At 43.6% G+C, this 12,297-nt stretch overlaps 1 protein-coding gene across 1 annotated transcript; it reads left to right on the forward strand.

Moving 5' to 3' along the window:
* On the forward strand, window positions 231-2,505 carry LOC105156879 (pectinesterase-like). The gene is made up of 3 exons (XM_011073129.2): window positions 231-849; window positions 978-1,622; window positions 1,762-2,505. Exons 1-3 carry the CDS (start codon window positions 327-329, stop codon window positions 2,457-2,459), a joined length of 1,866 nt encoding a protein of 621 aa, XP_011071431.1. The 5' UTR covers window positions 231-326; the 3' UTR covers window positions 2,460-2,505.

Genomic DNA, 12,297 nt, shown 5'->3' on the forward strand with positions numbered 1-12,297 from the left:
TGATTCCACACTGAAAAGATCAAACAAGAGTTCAAAGTACTATATACCCTCCATTCACGGCGCCCTGGCCTGATCATGCATGGCCACCTTTCTTTCCGGCCCCGAAAACTTCGAACACCCTCTAATTTTGTAGTAGAATTAACAACCTCAGCCTGCTTTCATGGCCTCCAACGTTGTTTCTCCACTATAATTACCCTGTCCTACTCCCACATCTTCCATCACTCAGAGTTCTAAGGTTTATTCAATAAAAATCAGAGATTTCTCTCCACTCTGGAAACCTCAAATAAATTCCAGGGTAGAGAATATCTGATCTCCCTTGAATAAAAATGGCTGCAAAAGCAGCGGTTGCGGGGCTCGCCGCCATCCTCGTGGTGGCGATGGTTGTTGCCGTGGCAGTTGGTGTTACAAGGAAAAATGCCGAAGTTGAACCAAGTTCTGCCAGCAATGGCGGTGGCTCCATCAGCGCCGGCAGTACCAAGGCCGTGCAATCGATTTGCGCCCCTACTGACTATAAGGAAACTTGTGAAAGCAGCCTTTCCCACGCCAACACCACCAACCCCAAGGAGCTGATCCAGGCGGCATTTGATTTTACCGTGAAAAATATAGGCGACATCGTCAAGAACTCGCCTCTGTTCAAAGAAGCAGCCAATGATGATGACACCAAACAGGCGTTGCAGATCTGCCAAGAAGTGCTTGACGTTGCCATTGACGATCTCACCAGGTCGTTCGACAAGGTGGGGGAACTTGATGCTGCAAAGGCCACAGAGTACGTTGAGGACCTTAAGACATGGCTTAGTGCTGTAGTCACTAACCAGGAGACCTGCATGGATGCCTTTGAGAACACTACAGGTATGGATATATACATATATATGTATATATATGTCTAGAAAACATAACCTTGAGCTTGTGCAGAATTTGATGTTTCAAGGTTTTTATATATAGAAATTACGTGTGTAAGATTTTTATTAAATATTCAGGCGACACTGGGGAAAAGATGAAGAACTTGCTGAAAACCGCCAGGGAGATGTCGAGCAACGGTCTCGCCATGGTAAACGAAATGTCATCGTTGGTTTCATCGTTGCAATTAGGGAACGCTGCTAGCCGAAAGCTTCTCCTGTCAGAGAAAATTGGATACGGTGGCGACCCCACAGATTATGCTCCGGGTGAAGAACCCCAATTCTCCTTGGACAGCAATAAAAGACGTCTCCTTTCTGCAACATCGTTGAAACCGAATGCCGGGGTGGCCCAAGATGTTGTCTTGTCAGAAAAAATTGGCTACGGCGGTGACCCCACCGATTATGCTCCGGGTGAAGAACCCCATTTCAACTTGGACAGCAATAGAAGACATCTTCTTTCAGCAACATCCTTGAAGCCAAATGCCGTGGTGGCCCAAGATGGAAGCGGGCAGTTCAACACGATTAGCGCTGCCATTGCATCTGTGCCTCCAAAGAATAACCAAATCTTCGTGATTCATGTGAAGGCTGGTGTGTACAAGGAGTATGTCCAAATTCCCAAGAAGATGAACAAAATTGTATTGATTGGAGACGGGCCGTTGAAGACCAGAATTAGTGGCAGAAAGAACTTCGCTGAGGGTGTTAAGACCTACCACACGGCCACCGTCGGTGAGTTTCTTTGACCTTCATCTCTTTCATCATATATTACTCCGATGTTCTATGATTATCACATTTCTTTAGAGATCAAATCTTGTGTAATACACAAGTAAATACAGAGAAAAAATTGAAAGTTCCTTGTCACTTGCAGCTGTCAACGCCGACGACTTCTTAGCAAAGGACATCGGATTTGAAAACACAGCTGGTGCTCTGGGGCACCAAGCCGTGGCCCTGCGCGTCTCTGGTGACCGCGCCGTCTTCTACAATGTCCACATCGACGGCTACCAAGACACTCTCTACGCCCACACCTACCGCCAGTACTACCGTGATTGCAGCATCTCCGGCACCATCGACTTCATCTTCGGCGATGCCCTAGCTCTCTTCCAGAACTGCAAATTCGTCGTCCGGAAGCCAGGGCCCAACCAGGCCTGTATGATTACCGCCCAGGGCCGCGTCGAGCGCCACAGTCTGGGTGTTACCGTCATCCAGAATGGCGACATCGTGGCTGAGCCGGCATTACTCCAAGCTTCACCACCCCACAAGGTTTACCTTGGTCGCCCTTGGAAGCTACTCTCCAGGACCATTATCATGCAATCCAACATCGGCGGGTTCATTGCACCAGAGGGCTGGGCGCCATGGGCAGGAACTTTTGCTCTAGACACACTATACTACGCGGAGTACCAAAATCGCGGCCCCGGATCGGATCTAAAGGCCCGGGTCACATGGAAGGGGATCCAGAAATTGTCTCCGCAAATGGCTGAGAGCTGGACCGGAGGAAAACTCTTTGGAGGTGATGAATGGATCAGGGGCTCTGGGGTTCCATATGTACCTACCATGATGCAAGTTTAAATAATATTCCTAATAAATAAGAACATATATTCTTTTATCTTAGTTATTTTTTGTGTTTCTTATTATATTCGGAATATCAAGTATGTTTTTAAAAAAATTCTAGTTTGGATCGGGTTTCACTGAACTTGAACCAATTATATGGCAAGTGCAATAACTTACCGTATGATTGGTTTTCAATTCAGGAAAAGTGACTAATCATATAACAAGTGTGATACACTTACTTTGTAATTAATTTGATTCGACCAAAACCTAATTAATCACGCAAGAATTTTCCATGATGTTAATTGTTAGATCATCCTAAGAAATATATTTAACATAAAGCTTTTTGTGGGCACTTTCACACCTATTCAACGAACTAATCCTATTATCGAATTCCTACCCTAGAAGGGGTAGGGGACTAAAGTATTCAATTCGATTAATCGAACTTAACCAAAAATTCAATTAATAGAAATTTGAGTATGCTGAAATGGTGTATCAAATACAGAACCAGAAGGTTTGGTTTGGTTCCATACAAATCAAACTTACTTTGATTCAATTCGATTACGTTTTTGTACCAAATTAACCAAAAACTATAAAAGAATATATATATATACATAATGTCAATTTATTAATTATGAATTATTTATATAATTATAATAACTAAGTATTAACTATAAACTATTATTCTTTGTTATAAATACAAATATTAAGATATTTAGTATTTCTATATTATTTTTTTATAATATTTAAATATATTCATAATATAATTTTTAAAAAATTTGATTTTGATTTGATTAACAGGCATAAAAAATTAAAATTCAACCAATAACCAAAATTTAAAAATAAAAAAAAGTAATATAAAGTCTAATCGAAAATTTTAATTTGGTTTTCAGTACAAACCAAATCTTTTATTTGATTGATTTTTCAGTCTGTTAATAGCAAAATTGCACAGCCTATGGGACCGCGTGCAAAGTAGAGGTTGAATTATATGAATGCCTACCTCTCAAGTGTGATTGTTGTGAGGCTTGGGGTCATATGGTTGAGCAGTGCCCGTAAAGAAAGGAAATTCACAAAACCCACCCACGCCAATTGGAGTTAATTGCAAAAATTGACTTGTGACTTTGGGGTAGCATTTTAAGACTTTAAGTTTGATCTTGACAATTTTGCCCACTTTTTAAAATGTGGCAGTTGCTGCCGTCCGCCTAAATCTGAATAACTTATGAATGATTTTACCCCTTTAGAGCTTTAAAAGGAGCAATTTAGTCGTGTTTCGGTATTTTCACATTTTGCTGCATTATGCTCGCCTAGAATGGTATCAGAACCTAAATTTATTGAAAGTTATTTATTTACATTGCATTTAGATATTTCTTTTCACTAACAGAGGAGACTCTTTAAGAGAATGGAACCGAATGAAAGTTCGAATTACAATAGGGAATACTTTCAGATTCTGAAAAAATTGAAGATGGAATTTCTTTATGGAAATTCTAGAATACATTGGTACCTAAGGTCCAACTTACCAAGTAGTTTAGCGAATTTCCGACCTATTATATGCCGTAATGTCCTATATAAAATTATGCCCAAGGTGCTTGTGAACTAAATGCACTAAGTTGAATTGTGGACCCTAGCCAAAACGCATTTATACCGGGAAAAAAATTAATGCTAACATTCTATTAGCACAAGAACTATTTTAGGGCTATAATCAATCGCATTTGCCTCCTAGTGTGAGTGCAAAATCAGAAAGGCCTACGACACGATTAGTTTGGGATTTTTTGCTTGCGAAAATGAGGCTTGTTGGATTTCATAATAAGTTTGTTGGTTAGATAGTTGTGTGCATCTATATGCCTTCATATTTTGTGGTGATTACTAGCGGTCTTCGGCAAGGAACCCTATCTCCCTGTATCTATTTGTTGTGGTGATGGAAATATTGCATGCTACTCTTAAGATGCATATACTCCATAACACAACCTTTCAACACCATTGAAGATGCAAGGACTTGAACTTATTCATATTGAGCTTTGTTGACGAAATTCCCCTATTTTTGCAAAGCTACTACAGACTCAATATCTATTTTAGAGGAAGAAATGCAACAAATTTTCGGACCTCCAGGCTTGTATCCCAACATTGGCAAAAGTGAGCTCATATTATCTAAATCTGCTGACCTTGTTGATGTGCTGCAAGGTATATTTGGGTTTTACGTTGGCCAGTTCCCTGTTCGGTACCGAGGGCCCCTCTCCTCTCGAACCAACTTTCGTTAATAGATGCATGGGGCTTGCTCCAGCTATCATTTGTGGGTAGAGTTCAAGTGATTAAGTCAATTCTATCAGCGTACCACACTTATTGGTCATTAATGTTTGTTTTACTGAAGGGCATGATCAAAGAAATTGAGCAAAGGCTTAGGAGATTCTTGTAGGTTCCTTCCAATGAGAGGTTTACAATCAGGGTTTCATGGAACCAATTCTTCGACCCATCCCCCTTTCGCTCCTTCCAACCTGGTCTTTAAGTGTTGCAACAGGGTTCGGTTGGTGACCTCTGCCTGACCGTTCGCTTGAGGGTTCCCGACCGCGGTGAAATTCTGCTGAATTTTCAGTTCTTTGCACCACGCCATGATCTTCTTTCCTTGGAACTGGGTTCCATTGTCTGATACAAGAATGCGGGGGATTCCGAACCTGCAAATGATATTTTTCCAAATAAAATTAATTACCTCTTTCTCTGAGATCCTGGCGAGAGCCTCAGCCTCGACCCATTTGGAAAAATATTCGACCGCCACGATCAGGAACTTCTTCTGTGCCGCCGCTTGGGGGAAAGGGCCCACGATATCTATCCCCCATTTATCGAACGGACATGCGACCTTAAGAGGTTCGAGAGGGGTCGCTGGTGAGTGCAGCAGTCCAGCATACCTCTGGCAACTTTCGCATTTCTTGGCAAAATCCTTCGCATCCTCCACGACCGTAGGCCAGAAATAACCCTGCCTCAAAATCTTTTGTGCCAGCGATCTCCCACCTGAATGATTTCCGCAACTGCCTTCATGTATTTCTCTCAAGACATACTGCGCTCTTTCCGCATCCAGGCATTTCAGTAGAACGCCTTCCGGGGTTCTTTTGTATAGGTCGTCCCCGATCATGGTAAATCGATTGGCTTTGAACTGTAATCTCCTTGCCGCAATCAAGTCCTCCGGCAGTTCTCCATGCTTCAAGTACCTGATAAAGGGTGTTTTCCAAGACTCCTCCGTCTCGACCAGGTGGACTTCTGCCTCTTCAATCGTTGGTCGAGTTTTCACCATCACAGCGATCTTTCTTTCTCTAACCCCCTCGATCAGCGACCCGAACCGTGACAATGCATCCGCACGCATATTTTCGTCTCTCGGTATCTGACTGATCGTGCATCGGTCAAATTTCTTCATCAGCTCCTTTACTCTCGCTTGGTACTGTGCCATGGACCGCTCTCGCGTTTCGTACGTACCTTGCACCTGCATTGCAACGAGCTGTGAGTCCGTGTACACATCTATTTGCCTTATGCCATCTCGACTCCCGCTGGTCCTTGCAGATAAATGCCCGCTCCTCCGTTCTTTGAGGTCGATGATCCATCTACGTGTAAAAGCCACTTTTCCTCCTTTGGTGGTTGATCCCCCGCGAACTCGACCAAAAAATCGGCAAATACCTGCGCCTTTATCGCGTTCCTTGTCTGGAACTCAATGTCAAACTCCCCCAACTCCACTCGATTGCCGTTTGCAACCCTTGAATCAGAGCCTCGTATTCGGCTTCATTGTTAGTGGCCGGGAAATCTAAACGGACCGCAATCTCGATCTCGACTCCCGCTGGTCCTTGCAGATAAATGCCCGCTCCTCCGTTCTTTGAGGTCGATGATCCATCTACGTGTAAAAGCCACTTTTCCTCCTTTGGTGGTTGATCCCCCGCGAACTCGACCAAAAAATCGGCAAATACCTGCGCCTTTATCGCGTTCCTTGTCTGGAACTCAATGTCAAACTCCCCCAACTCCACGGCCCATTTGACCATCCTGCCCGATGTATCCAGCTTCGCCATAACCTGCTTCAGAGGGTGATTTGTTAGTACGACAATGGGGTGGGATTGGAAGTAAGGTCGCAGCTTCCTTGCCGTAATCACCAAAGCTAGCGCTAGCTTTTCTATCTGGATATACTTTTTCTCTGCCCCTTGCAGCATCTTACTCACATAGTATACCGGGCTCTGCCTGCCTCCTTCTTCGCGAACTAACACTGAGCTCACTGCATAATCAGAAACAGCCAAATACACGTACAGCTTTTCCCCCACCATGGGATTAGAGAGCAAGGGCGGGGTGGTTAAATATACTTTAAGCTCTTGGAGAGCTCGTTCACATTCTTCATTCCATTCAAAATTGTTAACCTTTCTCAAAATTTTAAAGAAGGGTAAGTTGCGATCTGCAAACCTGGCGATGAAACGGTTCAGCGAGGCGATCCTTCCTGTCAGCTGTTGCACTTCCTTTATAGATTTTGGTGATTCTAGCTGCATAATTGCCTTGATTTTTTCTGGGTTCGCTTCAATGCCTCGTTCGCTGACCATGTAACCTAGGAACTTGCCACCCCGCACCCCGAAGGTGCACTTGGACGGGTTCAGCTTCATTCCATACGATCGCATGATATCGAAAGCTGTTCGCAAGTTTGTCAAGTGATCGTCCTCCTTCTTACTTTTGACCAGCATGTCATCCACGTACACTTCCATCGTGTTCCCAATTTGGTCCTTGAACATGCGGTTAACCAATCTTTGGTAAGTTGCTCCTGCGTTCTTTAACCCGAATGGCATTACATCATAACAGTATACTCCCTTTTCGGTTACGAACGCAGTCTTTTCAGCATCTTCCTTCGCGTGAAAATTTGATGGTAGCCTTGGTATGCGTCCATCATGCTAAAGAGCGCGCACCCTGTCGTTGAATCCACCAGCAGGTCAATCCTTGGCAGCGGGTATGGGTCTTTAGGGCATGCCTTATTAAGGTCTGTGTAGTCCGTGCACATCCTCCATTTTCCTGCCGCTTTAGGGACCACCACAACATTGGATAGCCAGGTCGTGTATTGGACTTCTCGAACAAAACCAGCACGCAACAACTTGGCGACCTCTTCTTCGATTATCTTATTCCTCTCGACCCCGAAAATTCTCTTCTTCTGCTTCACTGGTTTGACCTGTGGGTCAATATTTAGTCTATGAACAATAATCTCAGGATTGATACCTTGAAAATCAGATGGGCTCCACGCGAACAGGTCGTGGTTGCTCCGTAAGAAGTCGATCATCATTGTCTCCATTTCTGTAGTCATCTGCGATCCAATCCTGGTCGTTTTCTGGAAGTTCCCAGAAATCAACTCTACCTCCTTATACTCGCCCGAAGGTTCAATCCTTTCCATCTTTCCTCTCTTTGCCGTCTCTCGGCTTGCCTCCTCCTTCCTTTTTTCTTTCTTAGACTCTCCCTGCTTCACAGCTAGATTATAGCATTGCCTTGTCGTTCGTTGGTCGCACTTGACTTCCCCAATTCCCTGCGGCGTCGGGAACTTCATCTTCAGATGGAAGGTAGATACCACCGCTTGAAACTTGTTCAATCCTGGTCGTCCCAACACAACATTATACGCGAATGGGCTATCAACGACCAGGAAAGAGATCATGCACGTCTTCCTCTTGGGCTCCTCACCTAGCGACACTGGCAACTCGATTACACCTTCTGGGATGATCTCATTCCCCCCGAACCCAACTAGGGGTGTTCGTACGGCCTTTAGTTTCACATCTCCCAAATCCATCTTCCTGAGGACATCACTAAAAATAATGTCAACAGAACTGCCGTTATCAATCAATACCTTATGTACCTGGTAGTTCGCAATGTCCATCTTTATGACGATTGGGTCGTTTTGTTCCACCATGTCAGCGCTTAAGTCCTCGTCACCGAAGATGATGCTCTCCTGTTTTTCAACGTGCATCATTAGCCCATCATGTTTCCACCTGCTTTCTCGCGCGTATCTTTTCCTTGCTCTGCTTGAATCTCCACTTGTGGGTCCTCCCGAGATAGTGTGGATGACACCTTTGTTAGGAGCGTTGTCTCGGGCTCCGCTCGCCCTCGCTTCATCCCTCTGGAGCCTTTCCCGGCTCCGCGATCTACTGCGATCTCGCTGTTCTGCCCTCCTGTCAATCAAATGTCTAAAATATCCTTGTCTTATCAACCGTTCAATCTCGTCCTTTAGTTGGTAGCAATCCTCCGTGTTATGCCCCCTATCCCTGTGGAACCTGCAGTACCTATTCGAGTTCCTTTTTGCACGGGAATCCCGCATCTTCTCTGGTCGCTGCAAGAGGTCCTCGTTTTCCACCATCATCATCACCTTTTCTCTGGTGGTCGTCAATGGGGTATACCTATGGTAGCGAGGCACATAAGGTCCTTTCCGCTCGCGATCTCCTTCCGCCCGTTGTTTTCCTTCTCGCGATCTTTCTCCCTTCATCCTGGTCGGATCTCTAGACCAGTAGTTATCCTTCATGGCGTTCATTTCTTCCTCATCAATATACTTTTGGGCCATCTCCATTAATTGCTCCGTGCCCGTAGGCGGGTCGCGGGCGAGCGCTGATGCGAAAGGACCTTTCCGCAAACCATGGATCAGAATACTAACCATCATGTCGATCCTTAGGTCCTGCACCTCCAGCACTTCGTTGTTGAACCTCCCCATAAAAGCTTTTAGCGTCTCGTCCTCCCGCTGCCGGATCGTAAACAGGTGGGTCGCCGATCTCTTTGCTTTTCTCTTACTGGCAAAATGAAAAGAGAACTTATGAATTAACTGTTCATATGAATCAATAGTTCCACTACCTAAGCTTGTGAACCACTCCTGAGCTTTTCCCTTCAGCGTAGTGACGAACAGTTTTGCCTTGATCGGATCGGTCTGGCCGTACAGATTCATCACCAGGTCAAAAGCGGCGACATGCTCCCTTGGATCCTTGCTTCCATCATACTTGGGCAGGTCGGGTAATCGGAAATTGTTATCCACCACTTCTAGCAATATTCGATTAGTGAAGGGCGAGCTCCGATTCTGCGACACCAACTCTCCCCTCTTTTTCAGCTCCTCGATTTGCTTCCCTAGTCGTTCAATCTGCTTACCAACACTGTCCACCTCTTCGCGCGAGATAGCTGGCTGTCTCGCAGCAGTTTTCCTGCTTACCACGGTTCGTTTACTAGTCACTTCATTGGATAAGGTTCTCTCCGGACCTCTTTCTGGTGCCCTCAAGGTCTCTCTTCGCTGTTCCGTCTCCAACTCCTGGAACAGCTGCCGTTTAACCCCTTCCCTGGCCGGGGTCACCGTTCTGCGTTCATACTCAACAATGGCCTTCCTGCTCGCCTCATCAATCATGTGCTGCAATTCTTCTCTCGTCATCTGAATCATCCTCTCATCTCCTTTCCTCGGAGTCTCTTCTGCTGGTTGATCCCGTCTTGATGTCCCTTCCATTTTGACTTGTCCTCAATTTCCCACAGACGGCGCCAAATGATGTAGGTCGCTAAAAATCAGGATGTCCGGATCGGGGTCGCTAGGTCGTGATCGCTGACTCCCTCTTTCAAGCTACCTGGGGCGGTTCCTGAGAACACAGCAAACGTCAGACTAGCCGAGAGGCCCTCGGCGATGGCCCTCCGATGCTTAAGTCAGAAAGGATGGGATCGAAAATAAGGTAACGTGATCGAATTAGATCACAAAATTGGCGGTAAAAGTAGATAGTGAAAACGTATTTAAAATACCATAAATGAGGGTATTTATACTGGTACGGCACCCTCTGCGCGCACCACACGTGGCTCCAGTGAGGGCGCGCCACGTCACCCTCTGTCGGACCTGCAGCCGCCACTGCTGCAACTGTGCAGTGGGCCCCACCAAGCTCAGTCATAGGCTCAGTTATAGGTGCAGACATGATTACTGCCTTGGGTGTGGTGCTTGTGCCCAAAATACGAGGGGCATTTTGGTAATTATGCAAATTCCCTCATCAAGGACTAAATTTGGGTAAAGTGGATTCATCAGTACAGGCTGAGGAGCATGAGAACTAGGCATTGACGTATAATTGATTGTTGGATAAAATCGAATGAAAAAGTTATTAGTGAGAAAATAATTGTTATAGAGAACCGAATGATGAAGTTAGTGATATTGTTGTTGTGAATTAAAATAAAAGATGGTGCTTGTCTAGTCGGAACATAGTGAATGATTTACGATAATGTGATTGATGGTGATATGATTGATGATGTGATATGAAAAATAAATTAGTTAAACTAGGTACCATGACATGAAGAGTACCGGGGTATTCTAGGTAGTAGGGAATATCCTATGTTGTTAGCTACACACTAAGTTGGTGTGGAGATGCCATATTTGTTGTGATGTTTTGTGCTAATATTGATATACACTGAGATGGATAGTGTGGATATATCACATACAACAAGTTCCTGTATTGTATATGATATGACATTGATATAGATGATAATGATCAGCAAAATGATGTACTCCAATTAGAGTAAGTAGGGCCCTTAGAAAATAAACAAAAACATCAAATACTATATCACGGACTGATTTACAGTTGTGGACTTGTATTATTCCTTACATCTGTTGTTGCTATGTTACAAATATTTGTTAGTTGATGTGATTGCATTGTATGTGACTTGTTGCCTGTGTGGATATATATAGACTGGTTAGTTATACTTATTAAGTAGGCAGCTTATTCCTTACCACGCACTTTTCAGGAGATAGGCCACACTGACTAGCCACACTGGACTTGAGCCGTGATGTTATTCTTATTAGGTGGGTCAGTCGCGACATTTGAAGCTGAGTTTTTTGGTTGTGTGGTTATTACATATACTAGTCTTTTTGCTAGGTTTATGTTTAAACTTTTGTATTGTTGATTGTTGCACTATTTTCCTTCGAGGTTATGTATATGAGGATATATGGAGAGAGAGTAAATATAAATTTTTTGAAATATCTATTATCTCCTGTGATATCTATATATTATATTGACAAAAGATAATTTATTTTATGAGTTGAAAAAAAAAATGCTTATAGAAAGAGTTGCAATTAAGGAGAGGGTGACATAATGATAATTAAATATAGTGAAGTAGGGGATGCTACATTGGGTGCTATCAGAGCCAAGTTTTGATCCTGGGATCTATGTGGGTTATGTGCCCAACATGCTTCCACTGCTATTTGTAAGAAGAAAGATGATAATATGAGGTTGTGCGCTGATTATCGCTAATTTAATAGAGTAATAGTGAAGAATAAATGTTCATTGTCGATGATTGAAGATATGCTAAACTAGTTAAAGGGGGCTACTATATTTTCAAAGATCGATTTGAGGTGTGGGTATTGGCAGGTTAGGATTGCAGAGAAAGACATACCAAAAACAACTTTCCGCACTCATTATGGTTATTATGAGTTTTTGAGGATGCCATGTTCATTTTGATATCCTGTGCTGATATGCTACACACTGAGCGGTGTGGGGATATCACATTTAATAGTTATCCTGTGTTGTATATTACATGATACTGATTGAGACATTGATGGCAGACAAAATCATTGAATCATGTACCCCAACTTAGGTGAGCAGGGCCCTAAAAATATAAACGATAACATAAAATATAATGTCGTTGATTAGTATATGATAGTGGGTATATGTTACTCTTATATTTGTTGTTATTATATGACAAATATTTATTGGTTGGTGCCCTTGTATTGTACTTTACTTGTTGTGTCTTCATATACATAGACTAATTAGTTATATTTATTAAGTTGGCAACTCATCATTTGCCACGCATTTTTTTCAGAGGATAGGCCACAGTAACTAGACAATCATCAGTATTAATAGGTGGGTCAACAGTAAAA

The sequence above is a fragment of the Sesamum indicum genome, linkage group LG3, assembly GCF_000512975.1.
Source record: "Sesamum indicum cultivar Zhongzhi No. 13 linkage group LG3, S_indicum_v1.0, whole genome shotgun sequence".
Taxonomy (NCBI): Eukaryota; Viridiplantae; Streptophyta; class Magnoliopsida; order Lamiales; family Pedaliaceae; genus Sesamum; species Sesamum indicum.